This window comes from Sorex araneus, chromosome 4 (assembly GCF_027595985.1).
Source record: "Sorex araneus isolate mSorAra2 chromosome 4, mSorAra2.pri, whole genome shotgun sequence".
Classification (NCBI taxonomy): Eukaryota; Metazoa; Chordata; class Mammalia; order Eulipotyphla; family Soricidae; genus Sorex; species Sorex araneus.
The window spans coordinates 144127342-144152491 of record NC_073305.1 but is presented as its reverse complement, the minus strand read 5'-3'; the positions used below and the strand labels follow the sequence as shown (position 1 = coordinate 144152491).

General features: G+C 36.4%; 1 protein-coding gene across 1 annotated transcript in view; it reads right to left on the bottom strand.

Annotated features, from left to right (window-relative positions):
- Positions 1–25150, bottom strand: part of SLC35F1 (solute carrier family 35 member F1) — a 481371-nt gene that overhangs the window by 175234 nt on the left and 280987 nt on the right. The window contains exon 2 of the mRNA XM_055135200.1: positions 24048–24223. Within this exon, the coding sequence (XP_054991175.1) occupies positions 24048–24223 (176 nt within the window). The remainder of the gene's footprint in view (positions 1–24047; positions 24224–25150) is intronic.

The window sequence follows — 25150 nt, the reverse complement described above, 5'->3', positions numbered from 1 at the left end:
CTACAGATGATGTCAGTCAATTACAACCTTGATGCCTTGGTCATTGCTTGGGACTGTACAAACACTGTCCAGCCCAATCTAGGGATAAATAAGTGGTTAAGGAAGATGTGGGATATACTCAATAAAGTACTACTAAAATTTATGAAAAGGTAAAAAAAAATCAATGTTTTTATTGAAAGATTATAATTTAAATAACATTTATATTTATGTTTTAAGCTTATCTTGCTATTACACCACACCCATACCAAAGCTTCAGATGATGAAACATTCCTAAGTAAGCAGAAAACATTTATCAGTGTTCATAATATATTGTAAAGGGATTTGAAACTTACAGTATCAAGTTAAATCACTACCTAAAATAAAGGAGCTATAAGTAAGGAAAATTCTCCATAAAGTATGAACATTAAGTATTAAACAAAGACAAAAAATATCTCCAAGTTGTAACCTATTTGTCACAGATCAATTAAAAAAAGTTTAGGGGACAGTTAAAAAAGGAGCTTGCAAATAAGATTAGAAGAGAGATAATTCACTGTTCACAATTTCAGGTTAAACTTTTAAATTCAGAGGAGGAAAATTTTATTTTTACTTATTTATTTAAGTTTTTGGGGCAACATTCAGCTGTGCTCAGAACTTACTCCTGGCTCTGCACATGGGGATTACTCGTGGTGGACTCAAAGGACTATAAGCAGCTGAGAATCAAAGCCTGGGTAGGCTACATGGAAGGCAAATGGCCTATGTGATGTACCAATGCTTCAGGACTAGACAGGAAATGTTTCAAGTTCAGTCCACGGCTTAGAAGCTGTCTCAAAGCCTGGAGCACATGTGTTTTCATACTGGGTTTACTGCCCAGCATCACCAGCAATGACTCCTGAGCAACACTGGAATTGTCTCAAAACAAAGACAGCCTACAGAATGGGAAAGGATATTTACCCAATACCCATCCAATAAGGGGTCGATATCAAGGATATGCAGGGCACTGACTGAACTCCACAAGAAGAAAACTGCTGACCCGATCAAAAAATGGCGTGATGAAATGAACAGAAACTTCCCCAAAGAAGAAATCCAAATGGCTGAGAGATACATGAGAAAATGCTCGACATCACTATCATCAGGGAGATGCAGATCAAAACAACAATGAGATATCATCTCACACCAGAGAGACTGGCCCACATCCAAAAAATCAAAAGCAACCATTGTTGGTGCAGATGTAGAGAGAAAGGGACTCTTCATTGCTGGTGGGAATGCCGACTTGTTCAGTCCTTTTGGAAAACAATATGAACAATTCTCAAAAAATTAGATATTGAGCTCCCATTTGACCCAGCAATACCACTCCTGGGAATATATCCCGGAGAGGCAAAAAGTTATAGTAAAAATGACATTTGCATTTATATGTTCATTGCAGCATTGTTCACAATAGCCACAATCTGGAAAAAACTGAGTGCCCAAACACAGATGACTGGTTAAAGAAACTTTGGTACATCTACACAATGGAACACTATGCAGCTGTTAGAAAACATGAAGTCATGAAATTTGCATATAAGTGGATCAACATGGAAAGTATCATGTTGAGTGAAATGAGTCAGAAAGAGAGAGACAGACATAGAAAGATTGCACTCATATGTGGAATATAATGTACCAGAGAGGTACGAGCTAGCAATGATGCAACTTCTGGCAGAAATTCCTTTGGACTTAGTTACTAAAATACTAAAATACAGAAATCCAAAACCTCGAGGTTGCTATTGTGGCCACACGACCTCATATCTCTTCATTCTCAGTAATGGAAAACAAATTATCAAATGCTTCCTTTCCAGCAGGTCCGACTTTGGGGGGGAAACTCCAAACAATAATAGTGACTTTTTTGTTGAAATATTGAATGTAATCAAAGTAAAGAGAAAGTAAAGTGAAATTTATCAGCTACACAGGCAGGGTGGGGGGCTGGGGGGACAGGGGGGAGGTTTACTGTGGTTCTTGGTGGTGGAATATGTGCACTGGTGAAGGGATGGGTGTTAGAGCATTGTGTAACTGAGACTTAAGCCTGAAAGCTTTGTAACTTTCCACATGGTGATTCAAAAAAAAAAAAACTGCAACAAAAAAGAAATTAGATCTTAATCATTTCTTATTCTGAGTTTTCATGATGGAATATGCAACTATTTGGCAGAGCAACCATTTCATGGGAATTGTTAAATTGGCCATTCCAGTAAGTTTTGATTTAGTAAAAGAAATAGGTAAAACAAAACTTATCTAAGAGAGCAAAAGAGTAAGGAGGCTTGTTTAAAAAGATAAACTTCTGTCAGGTATACTATATTTAACAGTATCTAATTCAGAGTTTCATATTTTTAGGAATGTTGAAAGATCAAAGAGAATCCGGAGATACACAGTTGAAAAGCTATGTGAGGCATCGAAAATAGGACCCGAAGTGTGTTCAGTAGTCCTTAATCATAGGAAGGAAAGTTTGGATTGTTTAATATGACTTTAGGTGACTCTTTGAGAAATATAAAAGACTTTTAAAAAGAAACAATTTTATAATTCAGTTGGAGGAAATTCTACTCAAATGTTAGAAAAAATAACTTCAGTAAGTTAAAAGTTGTAGAATTTATTACTAGGAAAAATGCTTTCATACAGTAAGGATAGAGAAATATACAAAGAAATCAATTACATTTTCACTAACTTTATATGTGCTGTGACTTTAGGATAACAATCAGAATAAAGAAAGGGTGATTTTTAAGAGAATGAATATTCTTAGCCTAGCGAAGAAAAGGTCATTAAGGTCTGCTTCCAAATATCCCACAACTGTTTCAATAGAAGAGGAATAAAATACTTAAACATACTCCCAGGGTATATTTCTGGACAATGCAGAAAAGACATTTGCACTTCTATGTTCATTGCAGCACAATGAACAATAGCGAGACTTTGGAAACTACCCAAGTACTCAAGAACATATGCGTAGATAAAGAAACTGTGGTATATCTAAACAATAGAATACTACAAAGCTGTTTGAAAAAAAATGAAGTCATGAATTTTGCTTTTTACATGAATGGACATGAACTGTATCATGCTGAGTAAAATGAATCAGAGGGAGAGAGACATAGAATGACTATACTTTTTGGGATATATAAAAAAGTAGTATTAGAATAATACCCAAAGATAATAGAAATTAAGGCCAGGAGTACAGGTACACGGTAAGAAGCTAGTCATAAATGGTCAGAGTGGTGGGTGTGGGGAGTTTGCTAAGGACAGAAAAGGGACCAGTATGACAATGATAATAGGGAATGATGACTCTGGACAAAAATTAAGTTTTGAAAGAAGGTAAAATGATAGGCATGATACCCTTTCAGTAGTAATAGTATTACAAACCAAAGTTCTTAAAAGGTAAAAAGCAAAGAAAAAAGAAGGAGGAGGAGGATAAAGAAGAAGAGGAGGAGAAGGATGAGGGGGAGGTGGAGGGGAGGGGGACAAGGAGGAGGTGAAGGAGGAGGAGGTGGAGGGGAGAAGAAGAAGAAGAAGAAGAAGAAGAAGAAGAAGAAGAAGAAGAAGAAGAAGAAGAAGAAGAAGAAGAACAACAACAACAACAACAACAACAATAAGAGGAGGAAGAGGAGGGGGAGGAGTAGGAGGAAGAGAAGAAGAAGAAGAAGAAGAAGAAGAAGAAGAAGAAGAAGAAGAAGAAGAAGAAGAAGAAGAAGAAGAAGAAGAAGAAGAAGAAGAAGAAGAGGAGGAGGAGAAGGAGGAGGAGGAGGAGGAGGAGGGGGAGGAGGAGGAGGAGGAGAACCTAGGTGTTAGGAAATGTCCAAGGACTATCCCTATATTTTGTTTTTGGATAGGGGCCATTTATTTTTGTTATTTTTTGAACGGAAATTTGGGTTAAATTCTTGATGAACTGACTCATGTGTTTTGGTTCACATGGTGCTCACTAAAGGCATCATTATTACTTATGTCATTTATGTGATCATAAACATGCTTACAGCAAGAAAGAAAGCTAAGCTTGGGTGGTATTAGTACTCCTACTAATTACACCACTGTAAAAGTTTTACTGTGATATAAGCTTATTTATTATAACTCCAATGCACTAGAAGTTACATTCTTCCAGATGATGGCATCACCAGGATGAGTTGTTTTTCCTGAAATCATACACAAGGAGAAAGAAAAAAGGACTGAGTGGAAGGAAAAAAGAAGGAGTCCATTGCACATACCCTAAGGCCTTATAAGAATAGATGTTGTGATGAAATCATTAGCATTTTCATGTTTTTATTCTAGAACTAAGAAGTTTCTCTTGCTTTAAACATGAAAGGATGTTCATCACTGTATCACTGTCATCCCATTGTTCATTGATTTGCTTGAGCGGGCGCCAGTAACATCTTCATTTGGTCTAGCCCTTAGATTTTAGCAGCCTCTCTTAACTCGTCCTTCCCAACAGTGCCACATTGAAGGCTCTTTCAGGGTCAGGGAAAATGAGACCCATCATTATTACTGTTTTTGGCATATCGAATATGCCACGGGGAGCTTGCCAGTTTCTGCCATACGGGCAGGATACTCTTGGTAGCTTGCCAGGTTCTCTGAGAGGGAGAAGTAGACAAAAAGAGGCCCAGACTCAATTCCATGGCTCACAAAAACCTATTTCACCTGCTTTACAATCAGAAAATCACTGAGAACAGTATTTTGGAGGAGATGTGTATCTGCCAATTTCCAGTTCAAGACTCCCTGTTGGGGCAGCTGTGAATATTCCCAGCACTTGGGTTACACCAGTGGCATCTGGGCACAATTCCAAGGTGCGAATGGCAGGTACTAGAGTTTCCAAACAGAGAACAAAGCAAAGATAAGACCCAGGATCCTGAAATCTGAAAATGGACTGGTAATTAAGAAATGACACTTAAAACAATGAGGTATTTTTCACCTTTTATGTTGAGAAATAATTACTAAAAAATCCCAGAGTCTGTAAGTGGAAAAACAGATACTCTCAAATACTGTAAAGAGACTTGGTGTTATTTATTAATATAAAATAACCTTGATTCAGCATTTACATTTTATAAATCTAACTAAGATATTTTTTACATATGCTTAAAACTGCATCACATTTTTTTTAAAAATGGATAGAATAAATAGAAATCAGAAACAGTCTAAATTACCTTTAACTGTTAGTTTATCAGCACTATAGCAGCAATTAAAAACTTCAGGTAATGTGTATTTACTGAGACAAAATATTTTCTAGGACATATTGTTAACTGAAAAACGAGGGCACATTTCAAAATAATAAGCATAGTTCCTACTATTTACATAAAATATGTTTGGGTTCTCTCTATAAGTACATATTCAAGGAAAAAATCTGGAATGTGAATAACAATTTTTTTACATTTATTTGAAGAGACTGGAATTTATGTGGCAAATGGAAAGCACAACTGCTCTCCTTTTAAATGTATATAAATGTATGTATTTGAAATTCATATATTTACAGAGGTGACCAATATTTATATTCATGCATTACTTGGATAATTTTAAAATAAATGTACATTTTTAAATAGTTATACCATTGTCACCTCAAACATCTTAGAGTTCCTTGGCTTTCCCTGGGGATACTTCCTAGAATTTAGCAGTTTTTCTAAAGTGGAAATCTTCCTTGGAATCAATACAATAAAGAATTTTGATCAGAGACATAGTGTGAAGGAGGTTTTTCAATTTATTTTACCTTTCATTACAATATAATATATTGGGGGCAAGGTACCACTAGCAGGTCAACCTGTTCCTGCAGAGCGAGTGCATCAGCAGCCTGATGGTGCTTCCTAATACCTCTAAATTGCCATTGTTCCTTGGTCGGACGCCAACAACTTGGGGCCAAGTTTACCAAGAAATTAAACGGCCAAAATATAGGTATGTGGGAGTCATGCCCACAAACCACTTCTGGCTCAGCTATACAAGCTCATTATTTCAAAAACGGATAGATAAATCTTGAAAGAGATCAAAAGCTACAGTTAATCAGCCAAGCATAGCTGAACAGACCAGGGTAAATCAGAGGGGTGCGGGTTGGCCTGGGGCCTGCCCAAAGAGAGTCCCTGATAGTCACTTGTTTCCACAATCCAAAATCGCCACTATACCCCTGGTTTGAGTCCACCATTTCAAGACGGACTTCAACAAGATATAATTTGCTGAAAATTCTGTCATGCGGGTTTTGTAACTGAAATCTCCAGGCTTCTCGGGGTTGGGATGGGCTAACTCCCCTTACTTCCCTGTACTTTTGGAAGCCTTGGCAGTCACATCCACACTCCAAAACTGCCACCCAATTGAAAAGCTACTCCAGCCTTACCATCCCAATAAAAGTACTGAATACCTTGAACAAACACCATGGCCTCCTGGCATCTGTATTGAAAACCACTATTAACAAAAGAAAAAGGAGAAAGAGCAAGAAGGAAAGTGCCTCCCATAGAGGGAGGTTGCGGATGGGAGGGGGGTGTGGGGATTAGAGGATGGTGCTGGGGAAAGGGGGACATTGGTGGTGGGAAATGTACACTGGTGGAGGGATGGGGGCTGGTTCATTGTATGACTGAAACCAATTATGAACAGCTTTGTAATGGTCTATCTCATGGATATCCAATTATAAAAATTCTTTTTTAAAGTAATGTGGAGTTCATGCCCAATTCAATCAACTTAATCAATGGCTGAATAAAAAGCAGTACTCCTCCATAAAAAATACATGTAATATATTTTAATTGGACATTCAATATTGATAAGATTGAAATTTTTTGGTTTTGCAATAGTACAGTAACAACTATAATACTCATAAAATTAGTGCTTAAAATGATAAGTTAACTTTCTAGCATTAGGGTAATCAGTTCCCACTCTGCAATCCAAGGCAACTTGGCTTGCACTTTAGAGGAAATTCTGCTCATTGAACAAAAGTCAGAGTATTGCGTAGTTGGCCTTATTTCCTTAAGAAGATAGGTTACTTAGAAAGTGGGAGTTGCAATACTTTAGTATCCTGATTTTGAGTTTTTAAAAAATCTTTACTGAAAGATCTTACTTCAGTTTGAAGAATGAAGCTTAAAAAATACAAGTTGATTCCATGGATGTGAAAAATAATCACCTTTCTAATTAACTCCTGCCCAGTGATTTCTTATTTGTTTTTAATTATTTTTTAAAAACTTCATTAAGAGCCTGTTTTTACTTTTTGATGTAGGGGAGTGTGCTTTGGGACACACCTAGCAGTAGTCATGGCTAATTCTAACTCTGTGCTCAGGAATAACTTCTGATGGTGAAGGACAGAAGGACATATGAGTGAAAATTTGAATCAGGGCCCATCACATAAAAAGGCAAGCACTTTACTTCCTGTACTATCTCTCAGGACTGGAGCAGCACACTTGAGCAAATCGATGAACAACAGACAACAGTGCTACCGTGCTACAGTGCTACTATCTCTCAGGCCTCCCAACTAGTTTTTCAAGTACTGATTTCAACCTTAATCAAATATAAATAACTATCATCCAGTGCATGGTGAACTATTGCACTTTAGCTTAAACCAAATAAAGTGTCTGGGAGTGGGGGACGGAGGGAGGGAAAATGGAAAGCTTGGTGGTAGAAAATGTACACTGGTGAAGGAATGGGTGTCGGAACATTATATGACTGAAACCCAGTGAAGACCAACTTTGTAACTGTGTATCTCATGGTTATTTTATTTTTCTTAGAAAAATCAAATAAAGTGTTAGAATAGAGAATACAATGGGGAACTTGTTAAAAAGTTAGGGAGAGGAGAGGCCTAGGAGTGGTAGCAACAGTCCATTTCAGAGGTGTCCAGTATCATGATTAGGCAATGCTAGAATTGATGGAGCAATAGCACAGCAAGTAGGGCATTTGCCTTGCAAGAGGCTGGCCTGGGTTCGATTCCTCTGTCTCTCTCTGAGAGCCCGGCAAGCTACCGAGAGTATCCTACCTGCGTGGCAGAGCCTGGAAAGCTACTCGTGGCATATTCAATATGCCAAAAATAGTAACAAGTCTCACAAGGGAGATGTTACTGGTGCCCGCTAGAGCAAATCGATGAGCAACGGAATGACAGTGACAGTGACAGAATTGATGGAAACTGAATGCATTTCAGAGTTCTCATACAATATCTGACAAATAGTAACCTCTCTCTCTCTCTATATATATATGTATCTGTAAAATTTAACTATCTATGAAAAAAACTTTGCATCATTATATATAACTAAAACTTCAGAAGATGATGAAATTTAATAGTTTGTAGGGTGTGTTTAAATTTTCACCATAGGAGCTGTAGATTTATAGGCAACAGCTGTAGTTAGAGATATTCTTGCTAGGGTAAGTTATCCTACTTTGATGTTCAAGAGCAACCATGAATGAATAGATTTAGACAGGGATTTTACTACAGGATAAATGAGATACACTACTGGTTTCTTCAAAGGAATCATAGTATGATTGCATTCAACTCCAGATATTTGTGCCACTTTCTGAAATGTATTCATGCTGCTGAGAATAACACATTGAGATTTTGGTAGAAAAGCATCATTAATTTACTCCTTTATTGCATCTATGCAAATTTTTTTTGTTCAATGAGAATGATTTCCTCTAAAGTAAAACCTAATTCCCTAAAATGATATGATATATACCTGATGGGTGGAGCAGGCTGCATCAGAAGAAATAGTGGTTGATATTTGTTCTTCCTTCCTGTTGCTCTGTAGACGCTAATGACCCTAGTGAGTGATCAGAAGTTTACTTTCCTTTCTTAATACTGGGATAAAATCTATGAACTCTGATACTCTCCATTATTTTTTCACTTTATAACTATAAACTATTGTTTCATAATACTTTATGGGGGTTTTGAGAATCCTGGGGACATTTTAAGTTCATATACCATTAGATATAAATATATCTAAATCACAGAGAGGGAAGAGTCTCCTAAAGGAATGAAAATAGAAAAGTTGAGGGCTATTTGCTGCAACAGAGAAGGGTTACTTAATCAGCTAAACAATGAAGACTTTTATAACTTATCTAGCTGCTTGAAAGATATGAGATCTTTGATGACCTCAAAAATAATGATAATAAGTAAATTGGTCTGGGTCACAATAACCAAGAAGTAATCACAGTAGTTTAAATTTCAATTAGGAGATTAATGATATCTGTCTTATATTTTCCCAAGGACAGAGTAGGAGAAATGGTGCAGAGACTAGAGAAATATCTCCTGTATCATGTAAGGGAGGAAAGGGTACATATACTTTCAAAGAAAGGCCAAGATGAAGTCCATGAAACAGAACAGTATTCACTCTAACTGCATGTAATGCCTTTTTCTGTGAATAATTGAGAAGGAAGGTGTGGTAGAGCAGAGTGGTGTAATGGATAATTGAAGAGAAGTAAGTTTTTTAGTAGAGAGAAAGAAAAGTGAGAACCATAGATATCTAGTCTTTCAATTATAGAATTTCCCTTGTTGCCCTCTTCCTCTTGTCTGTGAATTTAGAAGATGTGGGAGAGGGTGTGCCTTTAAATTTAGTGTCTTTCACACATTAGAGTCAACCAGAAAAATGTCATTAGAAAGAATTTTTCTGGGGCTGGAGCAATAGCACAGCGGGTAGGGCGCTTGCCTTGCATGCGGCCGACCCAGGCTGACCCAGGTTCAATTCCCAGCATCCCATATGGTCCCCTGAGCACCACCAGGAATAATTCCTGAGTGCAGAGCTAGGAGTAACCCCTGTGCATCGCCAGGTATGACCCAAAAAGCAAAAAAAAAAAATTTTTTTTCTGAATAAATGAATGAAATAATGGATGGATAAACACAGGAAGGGAAAAATAAGTGTGAAGGAGGCAACAGATTTAAATTTAGATAAAAGAAATTTGAATAAGATGCAATCAGGTTAGAATATTCTAGAAAGTTCTCTATGAATTAATCACGGACAAAATAAAACTATAAGACTGTAGTTTGGGGAGAGGTGTAATCCTTAACTTGTGATCTGAGTAGATTCTTTAGTGAAGAGATCCTCATAAGTATAGGGACACATTAACCGAGATATTCCCACCAAGTATCTAATGTATTTGATGCCAAAACAATAGAAATGTGAAATCCATTGTTTCTATATAGTAAATAACTCACTATTTTTCCTAGTGCAGAGACTTCTACATTGATGTCACTTACATAAGCTCTTCCCACACATTTCTCTGTTAAAAAGAAGTTACCAAGTTCCCTAACTTTATTTTTAGAAGTGGAGTTCTTTTCTTGCTCCCGAATGATCTGCCTTAGTTTCTTTCAGTTTGACAAAAGTTTAAAATCAATAGCTTGCTTAAAGCTCTGCTAAAATGGTCCCAAGTTTAACACAGTTCAGTTGGAATTTTCTATCTCAGCAAATGACACCCACTAACCAAAAGTTTAAGTGTGCTTGTAGGTTAGAATATGCTGCTTTGAATTTAGTAAAACCCTGGTTAGTCCACTGAGATCACCTGTGGTTTGCTCTTCCTGATGAAAGATGGATGAGCAAAGGCTCCATGATCTATGACAAAAGGTCATTTCCCTATTCTCACCTATCGGGGTGATAGATATCTGAAGGCCACTCCCTGCCTATGGGTCTTGAATGCTTTGTGCTCTCTCTGAGAACTTTGCAGTCCTTTCTTGACTTTCCTCCAACCTCTAGCCCTGATTGTATATTTAAACCTGAGTTACAAAGAATGCTCTTAACCCTTGAAAACTGGGATTGAGATTCCTTCAAATAAGAATTCAAGGACATTGCTTGTCCTCATAGTAAGTAGGTTATCAATAGGACAGCTTAGTGTTTTCTTACTATGATTTCCCTGAAATGGTCTCAGGAAATGCTGGGCATTGATTATTCCAAATAACTAATGGGGATTTTCAACTCTGATGATAAAATAATAGACCCTTGGAAGGCTTCTGAATAAGCTGTAAAACTGTAATGATGGCATCTTCTAAATGGTACTGTCTCAAGAAATGATTTTTTTGCTGAAAATTAAGAGGGACAGTATTACTGTCCCTTCCTGACTTTGGCCAAATAAGACTTCTTTCCCCTTAATTTCTCCAGCTGGCATGTGCAACAGGTCACATGGGAATATGATTTTCCCAGCTGCTTTGGATCTGTTTGCTTTCTGTAAGTGTCTCCAGTTGGTTGCAGTTCCCAGGTGCAGTCTCTGTGTTGTACAAAATAAGCATTTTGTGGAAAAATTTTATGAAAAAAGTAGTCTTGCTCAGTTTGCAACATACTAGATCTTAATTGATGTTCTTGTGCTCTGTGATTTTTCCTTGAGCAAAGAGGAGTAACTTGGAGTGGTTATTTGCAGGCAGGCTTATATTGAGGCTTAAATTCAGACATTACAAATATTCTTTGTAATGTCTGAATTTACAAGGACAGCTCTATCTTGACAAAAATAATGAGAATGTTTTTTTTCACATTTCCTCCCATTTATCTATCAGTTTTAACTGTAGGAGAAATAAAAGGCTGTGGTGAAAAGAGGAAACAGAAGAAGAGATAGGGAACATGGCATACAAAAACAAATGGGAAAGCAATGGTGAGAAATAATTCTGCTTTGAGATTTCATGGTATAATCAAAGTTTAGAACAAAACACTCATTTCTAGAGTAAGCACAAGCTTAAGGAATTTTCCTTTCAACTTTTCCCTTTGGCAACACACCCATCCTCTTCCTGATTGCTTCAAGTTTGGACCAGTTAGGTGCAGTTATGCCTGAAAATAGAAAGATAGCTTGGGCTCCCTCTGAATAGATTTTGGGTATCCACTGTTTTTCTTGGTTTAACTATCTTGTAAGAAGGACCCCTCACTCCATATTTAAGGAAAGAGATACTTTAAGAGATTTATTTTATATTCATGAAGCCAAGAAAAATACCATATTCTTTCATTTATAAGTAAAATTAAAACAAACTGCTAAAGAGAGTGAACTCTAAGTAGAAATTATTTTTCATTATTCTTTTCTCCTTCCCCTCTCAGTTTTCAAGAGTTATGCCATAAATGGAACTCAATGCCTCTTTTCTTTTTAAACTTATATTTATATGAGAAGATTAATGTTAGCTGATCCTACTAAGGTGTCATTTCATGGTACAAGTAGATCAAACCATCGTTCAATATACCTCAAGCTTATGTAATGATATGTCAGCTATCTCTTATTAAAACTGTAAAAATACAATTGATCACTTGACACAATAAAAGTTATAACCAATAAATATTTCGTTCACATTGGATGCCGTAGTTGTAAGAAAGCATTTAAAATGTCTCCATTTTGATGCCTTTCTAGGTCATACCAATGCCTACTCTAACATCCAAATGCAAGTTAGATAGCACAAATATTGCAAGAAATTTTAGAGTCCTTGTGGTAAAATTTATTCAAATTGAGGGTTTGATATATATATATATATATATATATATATATAAAAAAAACTCACCTTGCTGTGGAAGAAGATCAATACTCATTAACAAATGTAATGTTGATGATGGCAGATATAATTCATGAAATGTGTTCTACGTGCGTACATTAGGAAATTTTCCATATATCATTTCACTTACTGTCTACAAAATCTGTAAGAACAATTTGCTCATACTTGTTAATAAAATAAATAAAATATAATACAGACAAGTTATAAAAACTTGCTAGAATGGTTCCTGAATTTTTATTTGTGAAATTGAAAAGTCTAGGCCTAATTCTTTAAAATTACATCTTAACTTGTTTTACATAAGAAATAATTCAAAGTATTATTTATAAGGTTAGACATTTTCCTAGCTATGACTAGTTAGGCAGTTACTGGTAAATTCATGTGTAATATTTATGCTATTTTATAAGCAGAAAAATGAAGCAGTAAAACAAGAAAAAGGGTCAGAAATAAACTCTGATTCTATATCCTTTGTTTTTACTCACATAGGTCCCTGAAGGGCCACCTGCTCCAACTTATAGTCAAAACCTACCATTTGTAAGCAACATATTTAAATCTGGATAGTTATACTATCTTCTTCCTGGTACAAAAAAAATCAGATATGAAAGCCAATGAAACCAGATGCTCAACAAATGCACAGACAGAGAATTCTAATCCAAAGAGAATAACAACATAATTCTAATACTGTGAAGGAAAAAAAAAACCTTTGCTTTTTAAAATAAAAATTTCTGCAGATCTCATGCAGCAGACTGCAATAGTGTCGGCAAGATGGTTAACTGCTGAGTCTTTGATTTAATGAAAACTTCAGGAAAGCAATTCAATTCACTGCAGGGACTGCTTTGTTCTTCCATTATGATTCTTTTTTAATGAGAAAGATGATTGTAAGGATAAACTCTATTCCTCTGAATTTTTACACTAATTACATACAAAGCACTATTTTGGCAGAAGGAGACTTATCTCCTTCAGGCAATACAGTTATCATCTTGTAACCACCCTTCAATCTCCCACAAGAATGCAGTAGTGCGTGCCAAGAATGAGTATTGCTCCATGCCAGCTCTCAGCATGGGTAGATGAATGCCTAAAGATTCTCAGAATTAACAGTTAGCATGGACTCTAGATCAACTAGGGAGACAATCCTTTCTTCCAAGCTTATATGCTATTTGTAATGAAAGAATAAGAAAAGCATAGATTAATGACATATCTGACATTGGACTAAGGGCAGGTTTGATGTATAGAGTGCATGTGTCTAAGTTTATTTGAAGATTTATTAAGTAGAAAAGATGATGCTGCATGTTCATATTTTTAGACTAGAAGTCATTTATTGCACTAAGTGATATTGAAAGTACAATGTGAGTTTCACTCTCTTTGAGATTAATTCACTTTAGCACCAGCTGATCATGCAATAAGTTGATTTTGGGGAGAAGGAAGAATGTGACAGTGGCCCATCTGGTGGTGCTCAGGGATTACTCCTGGCTCTGTGCTCAGGGATCATCCTGGTGAGCTCAGGAGACCATATGGAGTGTCAGGAATTGAACTCAAGTTGACTGCATGCAACGAGGTTTACTTACGGTCATGCTATATAAGTTTGACTGAAACTCTGAGAAAGTTGGTGCTGAATCGTCCTCTAAGTACTACATTCATATGAAGTATATAAACTTTTGCATTATTTAGAGGAATAAAATTAATAAATTTCAGTTCATTTTCTATTAGTAAATTCCCCAATGGAGTTACATTCTTTTGGAAACTATTCTTTCATTTCGGAGAGGGGCAGAGTGAGTATTGCTCCAGAACAACTCCCAGCTCTGTTCTCAGGAGTCATTCCTGGAAGTCATCAGGGGACCATATGTAGTGCTGTGGCTTGAACCTGGGTCTCTGGCATAGAGAGCATACTCTTAGCCCATTGAGATGTCTTCTGGCACCAAAACTTCTCCTTTTCATATACTTAGGTGACTAAGAGAAGAGCAACTGATTAGAAATTGGACTTGATGATACATTATTCAACCACAGTAACCACAGAGAAGTCAATAATTATAATTACTGACTGATTTTTTTTTACTTTAAATCACATATATCCCCCCAAAATCTATGTATGACAAAACTCTTTCTCTTAAATTGCATGGTTTGAAAAGTTTTGGCAAACATATTTGGTTATATAAACTCTACAACAATCATATACTAAATAATTCTATCAGGCACTAAGTTTCCTCTTACTTATGTGGTCAGTGTCCTTCGCAACTGCTAGTATCTGGCCACCACTAATTCTTGATCTTATAATTTTGTCTTCTCTACAACTTATTAATATGTAATACTTACTTGCATAGCATCAAATATTTTGCATCTGACTTGTTATATTGAGCATTTGGGATTACTCCATATATGCATATTTCATAAGATTATTATTTTTATTGGCTGAGTAGTACTCCATCATTCCATTATATGATTCACCACACTTTGTTTAACATTTCACTAGTTGATGAGCCTCTGGGTGACTTAATAGCTTAAGGCACTTTTGAACATGGCTGCAGTGAACATATACATATTGTTCTTTATGTAGACTTACACTTTATTTCTCTTAAAAATATGTGAAAAGTATGTGTTTAACTTCATAAGAAATTATTTAATTGTATAAATATGGTATCATTTGGTATTTTCAATAATAATACATAAAAGTTTCAGTTGCTCCATACACTAGCAGGCAGTTTTACAAGAATTGGGTTTTAATTTTCTCTTACATTTTTCCCTACTAATTTTCTAGTATGTTATAACATGCCCCCCACTCACTCCTTTCTTCCATCACAGATAACATGGCCTAACTTTTACAGAGTGCCTGCTGAGGATTTATCACGAATCCCAGAGGCACAACCTTTTTATATCATGGGGAATAAAATTCTCCAATCACAGTAAAGGAGTGAAAATAAACGCAACCTGACATGGAATAGAATGAAGGCTTGCCAAGTAATTTCCCACAAGGGAGACTTTAAGAGGATCCAATGAATATTGCCTCACTAGACTTAGGTAAGTGACAGTAATATTTTCCCCATGACTCCCAAGGGAATTACAGTTCAGTATTTACATGTGCCAAGTGCATTTTTATTCTGCCAACCCACTAGCAGCCTCTGCTCCTCGGTGATTCAGTCAGAGTTATCCAAGGGAAGAGGAAACTGAGCTATGTGTGTGTAGAATTCAACATTATATTCTGAGAAATTTCCAAGTACAAAAAAACAATTTTTTCTGGTTTGGTGTGTGTTTTTTAATTCTGTGGTAAATGTCAAAGAAAATTCCAACATAAGCCAGAGCAAAGATTATGAAAGTTGTGATACCAGAAGTGAGGAAGCAGGAACTTTAGACACTAGCTACTGTGGATTGCCAGATACCTGTTTCCAAGACCACATGGCCCTCTGAGAGCTCTATGTTACTCTGAAATCCTAAACTTCTTTTAACTACACAGATATTTTAAATTTTGCAACATTGGTAACTAACTATTTGACCTAGGTAGTTATATGTAAGATGTGTAGTTTTTGTACAGAAAAGAACAAGGAATGAGTACATTAATAAATGTATAATAAATGTATGTTTTATGTAGCGTGGGTCGAAAGAGGCAAAAAGCTATCTTCTGACTAATTTCCCTATGCAAGCCTTAAAGGAGAAATAACTGGGGGCACCACTCATGAGAAAATCATTCATGTGTTGTTGCACTTTTGGACTATGAATTACATCTAGTTGTTGTGTGTATACATTGCTGTAATTTAGTATGTTTCTGTCTCAACTCTTCTGCCATATTTGGGTGAAAAAAGGAAGATGTTGGGTAGAGGAGTCTAAGAGAGAGTATGAGAATGAAATACGTAAGCTTATTTTATCTTTCAATCTCCTTACTTCAAAGTAAAATTAAACTTATGATTCATCTTCTGGAATTTAATGTGTGAAATGCAAGTGTTTCTCATCAAGAAAAATACACATTTATTTTCAGTATTCTCTCTTTGGAAAAATCAAAGGAATCATATATAATGATACCTTTATGAGCTTTGCTTATTACTTTTATAGACTTGTTTCATTTTCACACTCACATAAAGAAATATGTAAATGATTCAGTAGTTTATCTTTCAACAATTTGCTCAAAAGTAAATGTATGCAATACACATCACACACTGCTTATAGCTAGAAGCTTTTATTTTATTCAAAATTGGAAGAGTTTGTAAAAAAATATATTTCAATGAAAAAGCAAAATTTGTGAAACCACTCAACAGAAATATATGTAATCTTGCTCAATAGAGTCAACATTTTATTTTCTTTCCAGAGTCTTTGTATAAAAATGTTTTTCTCATTCTATTCACACTTCTGTTAAGGATACATTTTTTTGTTCATCGCTATGAGTTTGAGAAGAAAACAAGTAATTAAAGCATTTTCCTTTTACCACAGCATCCCTGCTTTACCCCACAATACTTACTTCTCCCATTCAGAGTATATTGTTGATTGGAAAACAAAGTAATTATAGACAAGAACACAGAAAAATTGGCAGAAAAATGGAGGAGGAAATAATTGATTGCTTTAAAATGATATAGTTCAGACACGCTCAGAAGTTAAAAATTTCCAAGAGAGTAACTGACCATATCTATTATTAAAAAACTCCTGAAGGTTGTTTGGAGAAGCGCTAAGCATTTTATAATACTGGGTAAGAGAAACTCATGGATGGAAAAGTTAGTGACTTTTTTTTTATTAGAAATATTTCCTATTTTGCCTTTTGTTTGTAAAAGCCTGCATAGTTCTTGTTTTCACATTACAAATGTGAAAACATTTGTAATGTATGGGTTTCAGTTGTATCCAGGCTTTTCTTCTTTCCTTTTGTTTATATTCTTTGTATTTCATTTCCCCAGGCTTCCTGATTCAGCATTACATGAAGTGTGAATGAAGAAAGTAGACGTTTGTCTTCTGTTGAGAATTTTTTAGGTAAATTTCTAAGTTTTTAGAAACTCCACTGTACTTTGTTAGGTATATTTTGTGAAATTTTAGATATAGTGTATACAATATATTATGTTATAATTTACATATACAACTAAGGTTTTTGTCCCTGATTAGCTCCTAAAACTCTCCTAGCTTCTCAAGATTAAATTATTCTGAGCTTCTTTGAAGTTATGATTTGAACTTCTATTCTTGTACCTGAGTCAGAGTTACTAAACCCACTTAAATTTCCTGGGTCACAACAACGCTTTTTGTTCTAATAAGATGAGTTAGGGTGGGATCATGCATCTAGGCTGGTCATCAAAAAGACCAAATTTAGATTAAAAGCTTTGACATTTTCTGCACTTAACCCCTCCAATTTATTTGAGAAAGAAGATTATATGGAAGTGGAATTAATGGTCCATGATATCTCATAAAAAAAATCACAGAAATGCGGCATTCAGAGAGTTCCTAGTTGAGAAGCACATGGAGTGTTGGGAGAGTAGCATGGATGGAGAGGACCTGGAGACTACACAGCGTGTCCAGCATACCACGTACCACTTCCATTTAGATACTCATGTGTATTATTTAGCATAATTTTTGTTTTGTTTAGTCCTGTTTTGTTTTACTTAGGGGCCGCACTTGGAGGTGCTCAAAAAGAATAAGTGAGCTTTTCTTTACAGTTCTCAAAGCCCTACTATGTACATTCAGTTTGATTATAGGCATTAATTTAATGAGTATAACTTACTTGCCTAAACAATTTCTAAAAATAGTTTCAATTACCTAGTAAAATAATAGGTATCTAGATATTACCAAAATTATCAAACTTGAAACAAAGTCATACATACATTCATACATATTCCTGACTTCTGCTTTCTGCTCTGCCCTTCTAGATGAAGCTTGCTTCCATCTGACCTCACTGGGCCTATTCCTAAAGACCCGGCAGAGTCCCTTGCTTCTGGCTAGGTCCCAGCAGCCTCTACACTTGAGCAGCACAATATTAAGGGCCTACACCACAACTACTAAAGCATGCATCCAAATTCACTCAACAAATTACATGCTGCTCATAGTTATACATCCTGTCATTCTGTGAAGATGGGTAGAGAAGAGAGCAAACTCCAGCATAATCCCCTAGCATTGTCCAAGGGTCTAACTACAAAGACTCATCCACCTCACCCACCCTTCATCCCCTACCAAACTGTAAGAACACTAAAAAAAATTATTATAACACATAGAAGTCCACCAAGTTTAATGAGTGTAAATAATATCCCCGGAGACACAAACATCAAAACCAGCTCAATGTCTTTAGTGACACCATGATGAGGATGTTTAATGAATTCAAAGAAACTGTGGCACAGGTAGTCAGCAAAGCACAAAAATACATGAGTCAAAACGAGAACATATGAGTAAAAAATCAGAAAGGTTGAAATGAAAAGCATGATAGGTGACATTAAAAACTCAGAGAAACTCTAAACAGCCAAACAATAGCAGGTGAGCTCCAAGATGAGAAGGTTGAAACCACAAGGAAACAACAAAAGGTGGAAATAGTCTGAAAAGAGTGAACAGCATACCAAAGAACTATGGAATAAGCTAAGGAGGAATAATATATGAACTATCAGAGTCACTGAAGAACAAAGATGCAAATTTGATAAAGAAATAATAGTTAAAGAAATCATGCACCAGGATTTCTCAGATTTAGGAATATAGGCACCAAGACCCAAGAGGCCAGAAAGAGTTCCATTGAAATTAGACTCAAATAGGAAAAAAACAAGACACACTGTATTCAAAATAAAAAATCCAAAGGTGAAGACATAATTGGGGAGGTGGGGCACATGAGGCTGTGCATATGGTTGCCCACCACTAGACTAAGAAAGCTTACTAACAATAATAGAGAGGGTTTTTTGTTGAAAAATTGAATGTAATTAAAGTAAAGAGAAAGTAAAGTGAAATTTATCAGCTATACAGGCGAGGTAGGGGCCCAGGGGGAGAGTGGGGGGGTGGGGGGATGTTTACTGTGGTTCTTGGTGGTGGAATATGTGTACTGGTGAAGGGATGGGTGTTCGAGCATGGTATAACTGAGACTTAAGCCTGAAAGCTTTATAACTTTCCACATGGTAATTCAATAAAATAAATAAAAAAATAAAAAAGAGAAAGGTTAATATAGCAATCAATCATCACAAATTGCAAGTTGACTTTATTAATTTTATGATGATTCTCTCTGTTGTGCAAATGGGATACTCTCGGTAGCTTGCCGGGATTTTCGGTAGCTTGCCGGGATTTCCGAGAGGTATATATATATATATATATATATATATATATATATGTATGTATATATACACACATATATATTACCCTTTATGATAATGTGTCCAGGAATATGTTCACTCATGCGTGAGGCCCATGTGGAAAGTGGCCTGGAGCATTGGGGGGGGGGGGACGAGTAAGGAGTGGCTGCTAAGATCTCAGAGTTGGAACAAATGGAGATGTTACTGGCACCTGCTCGAGTAAATTGATGATAATTCAATTTGTCATTCCTTTAAGTTTTGTTGGAGCAAATATTATGAAATAGATTTGTTACGTACCTGCCAAAGGGGAAGGCTAGGTATGGAAGGGAACCTGGGGACACTGGTGGAGGGAAGGGGATATTGGTGGTGGTGTGTTGTTGGAATACTGTATGCCTGAAGCAACTCTATTCTGAACAACTTTATAAATCATGGTATCTTAATAAAAATGAAATTTAAAACATTTAATTTGCAAATTAAGAAATTATATTTCCAGATACAACATCTTTTTGTTATGTGATCTAAGGGGGCATCAAAATATATGGTGGCCCAGCAATGATGTCTGCACTGAGAGAACTGGAAAGACAGACACTTGGTTCCGTCCTAGTCTGTGGCCTCAGAGAGCGTGGTCAGGGAATACCAAGGGAGAACTATGAGAAAATCCCCCACACATACACTAGACTTTCCATCCTTTTCGTCTCTTTGCTCTGTAGTTCACTCCATGAAAATCCTGAGGTGCGTGAGGAAAGAGATTATTATGTCTCTAACACATAGTACTGAATCTGCTTATACAAAATTAATGTAATTACTATGTTGATTTCCAGATGTTAGCTTAATGCCAGCCTATTAAATTTATTTCCAAAGATGAAGCTTAAAACAAACATTGTGAGTAAACATTCAAATAAAGACATGCCAACAAATTTAGTGATAATCTGAGGTAATGATAACAATTTCCTTCTAGGGCACTTACCCATTCTCTGTGGCCCCAGTCGTGTCTATAATCACTTCTTCCCTCTTTCTAAGTAGAACACACTAGACTTTGCACCCAGGCCAGGTTTCTAATTTAGGATTTTGACATTTAAGGGTTTTGTTTATATTTCCTCTTCTTGCCTCCTATGGACCTAAAAAATGTAGGAGGTGTGTGTATGTAGTAGTGGGGGGGGGGGGTGGGTACACACACCTAGAAAGGCACAGAGCCCTGGCCTAGAAGGAGCCTCTATACTTCCTAGTTCTATAGGGATAATACAATAGGTATAACTGCTTGCACACAGCTGGCTTTAGTCCATCAGAATTGATCCCTGAGCACAGAGCCATGAGTATAATGGATGTAACTGTAAAACTAAAACCAAAATATACAATAGGTTTCTAATACTGGTGAAGCCTCAGTTTCCTAATTTAGATGTTTGGGTAAAAACACAGTCTGTGAATTGAAAGAATAAAAGAGATAATTCATAGACATGTGCAGTCACCTTATAAAGGCTCAATAGAAGTATTGGTTTCAGGGTCACACCTAGCAATGAAGAGGTATAAAAAGTGGGAGCAATCTGGTGCAGGGACTGAACAAGGACCTACAATATGTAGAGCATGTGCTCATCCATTGAGCAATTTCTCCAGTCAAATATAAGTACTATAGTTAACTTTTATTAAAGTATTTTGTGATATTTAGTTCTCTTGGTTTTTTTGTATCAAGAAATTCTCTTTCCTGGATTACATATATTTTATTGCATTTTTCTTTTTTTGGATGTGGGTTTTTGTTAAATCTCCAGACTCCCAGAAAGTAAGATGAACAAGGACCCAAAGATTTATCTTAATTATAATTCACTATACTGTAATCTAGATGGCTTGGTTTTTATAACCCCTAGAGATTGGCTGGAGTGATAACACAGCAGGTTTTGCATGAAACTGACCTGGGCTCAATATGTGGCATCTCATCTGGTCCTTCAAGCTCTGCCAGGAGTGATCATGAGCACAGAGACAGGAGTAAGCCCTGAACACCACTAGGTATGACTCAAAACAAAACTAAAAGTAAAAATAAAAAAAATCTGAGGCTACACCAGTATAAGGAACTGTATTTTTTGGGGGGGTTGCTTTTTGGATCACATTCAGCTGTGATATACACCTGCTTTGAGTCATATGTACCTGCTTTGAATGTTGGAGGCCAGGGTTCAGTTTCTAGCACCTCATAGTACCTTGAGAACTACCAGGAGCAACTCCCAAGTGACCACCCCCAGCAGTTTTTAGGGAGTCGTGCCGAACACCACTGGGTATTTTATTAAATAAAAAAACCCCTAAAATCAAGAAAGTATTTTTATTGATTAGGTCTATTGGTTCAGAGAAATAGTAAGTCTAGCAGGTAAGGTGCACACAGCCAACCCAGCTTCTATCCTTGGCACTGTATATAGTCCCCTGAGCACCTCGAAGAAAGATCATGGATTACGATATCAGGCATGGTCTCTTCCAAAAATAAAGTAAAAAATTTACTTTTTTTAAAAAAAAGAGCATGAATAATATCATTTTTTGAGAAGTGAATCATAGCAACTTCTATAAAGCTTTAAACAAACCCAAAGTTAAATGAAAATTCAGTCCTAACTTGCTCCTATTTATTGTCCCTCAAGACTAAAACGTAGGGGCCACAGCAATAGTATAGCAGGTAGGGCATTTGCCTTGCATGTAGTCGACCTGGCTTCAATTCCTGGCATTCTATATGGTCCCCCAAGTACCAGAAGGTGTAATTACTGAGTGCAGAGCCAGGAGCAACCCCTGAGCATTGCTGGGTCTGACTCAAATAGTAACGAAAAAATAATTTCTTTAACTAAAAAAAAATTAACCTAATACTGATCAAATCATTTCAGTTTAATAATACTACTGAAGATAGTGATACAATAGAGAAATTCAAAAATTGAAACAATTTTTATAAGTTACCAAAATGGTATGACTATTAGGAATATACATACCTATATATCCTTTTTAATTGAGGCATATAATTATTTTCAAGTCTTTTTTTTCCCAAAACAAGTTTAATGATTGACAGATACTATTTGGGTGAACTTCTTGGCTATTTCTAGACAATGGATTGAGTGTTAACACCAGAATAAGTATACAATCATAAAGCTTTGAAGAATACATACAGGGATAAAACACAAACACAAAGCTACAGCTGACCTTTTAAATATTTTTTCTTTCAATTGAATTTGGAGAAGAACTTGTTTTATTGCTTTAGATAATATTTTTTTGGTGGGTGGCGAGTCCTCCCAGTGTTGCATAGGGGACCCAGAGGTCACTCCCAGCAATTTCTGGCCAACAAGGCTGGCAGATCAACACTAGGGCCTGAGGATGATAAGCTGTTCAGGTCCCACTGGTATCCAGGACCACCAGGGCCATGCTAGCAGTGCTCAGGCCTTTGGGACTACATTTTACAAAATGAGGTTATGGGGGTATGTAATGCCAGGGATTGAACTGAGGCAAGAATACTCAATATATGTTCTCTGACCCTTGAAGCATCTCCCTGACTCTGCTTTATCTATTTTAAGTTTCGTTGGAATAACAGGAATAAAGGGGAACAGACAGGGCAAGAGTAGGAGAACATGATCTTAAGAAAGAGAGTTAGCAGTATGGGGTGTCAGAGGATGGGGTGATGTCTGATAATTTGGATGGCCTGAAATGCGCTGATAACTTGGATAACAATCATTTCATACCTGCATCATTGGTCCACATTCTTAGAATACAACAAAGAGGTGTGCTCCCCCACATCTCTTTGTTAAAAAGGTATAAAAGTGGAAAGATTTCTGCCTTTCTCTGGGATTCTTCTTTAGGAGATCCTTCCACAATTTTGGAGCTTCCCTGCGATCATTTCCATTCCTTTCCCTTCTTTAAAGTCTTTTCTGAATTCAGCCACTTGATCTTCACCCTTTGCTTTCAAGATTGACTGTATGAGGTCAAGAACCTGGGAGTCTGTACCTGCTTTAACAGGAGCATCTCACCAAAGGTAAGGTTTGAGTTTCTTTTCTTTCGTCTCCCTTTTATTATTACTAGTGTTTTTTGTGTTGCTATTTTTGCCTTTCTAGTGTCAGTTTTCTAAAAATCCTATTTTTTTTTATCTGAGATTCCCTTAGCCTTCTCAGGGGTGACATTATTTGTCAGATCAGGCTGCTCCAGGTTCCAGGGGAGCACTCTATTTAGATTCACTGAGGGATTCAAAGAAAGCTAACAGGAATTCAAAGAGTGAGCAATTGCACATTTCTGCCTATACATGCATTTCTTACTTCCTGCTGAATTCACACAATTTATAAATCAATCTTTGTGATTTATTCATTCATTTTGGTTGCTGTATTACTGCAAAATAGAAAAGTGAGACTTGGGGTTTTGAATTGTCTTATAATATTGTAAGCATAAAAAGTTATCAAATTATGGCTCATCATTCTTCTAGATGTTTTAAGAGGAGAAACAAAGCCATTTACCTTGTCTGACAGCTAGTGTGGTGGTATAGACCAAGAAGAGAAGAATGTAATTGAGGAAACTCTGGAAGACTGGTGTGTTGGCATGGAAATCTTCTGACAGGTACTTGCTGGTCAAGCCAATTCCACAAATGAGGAGGGATAACACCTGGCCCAGAGCCACGGAGATTAACATCTCTCTGATAAAAAAAAGAAACATAGCAAAGATCAGCAGAAAATCCATTTAAGCAATAGCAGTTAAAATTAATTAAGCACTGATATCATTTTACTGAGCTAAGATAGCTTTTAAAATTCTGTCACAGTAGTCTTTTGCAGAAGGCACAATTATTACAGAGATTTTATGGAGGAAATATATAAAGCTCAGAGACGTTAAGGAATTAGCCCGTCATATAAGAAATAGCAAAACTGGGACTTGAAACCAGATGATGGGATCCTGTTTTCTAGTCACTGCCCCCTGGAGGTTGAGGTGGCAATAACACCATCCTGCTGTGTATTAAGAGAGCCCTTGAACAGTGAGCATTCATGGTCCAATCTTATCCTTAGGCACTTATGTCTACCAGAGAGATTTTGACGGACTGAACTTCTGGATCCAGGAACACTTAGGTAAATAGGGTAGACAGCCTCCCGAAATCCAGAGGGAACATCTGCTTTTCATTCCCAGAATTTAGATCTTGTTTTGCTCTAGGAAGCATTCATAAGAAAGTACCATTTTTGATTCTCTTGGTTTAAGTTAAAATTGTCAATCTATAAAAAGTTGAATTATGGAAAAAATCAAGAGACAAAAATAATATAATAAAACATTTCAAATTATAAAAATATTTGTGTGCTTTTTCATAAGCATGGTCCCTGTAGACCATTATAGCAGTGACCAGAGGCAAGAAGTAAGAAGTTCACTTTGCACACAAATAAAATACCCACATGGACTTTATCATTACATATGCCTATATACCTGCCACAGAAAAAGTCCCTGGTAACATATAGCAGACTTCCAACTTCCCTTTAGAGCCTCATCTGATTTTCCTGATTTATTTAGAGAATGGAAATATAAGTTAAGCATGAAGTAGTATTTCTAAACAGATAAAGCTTTAAGCAGAGGAACTGTGTTA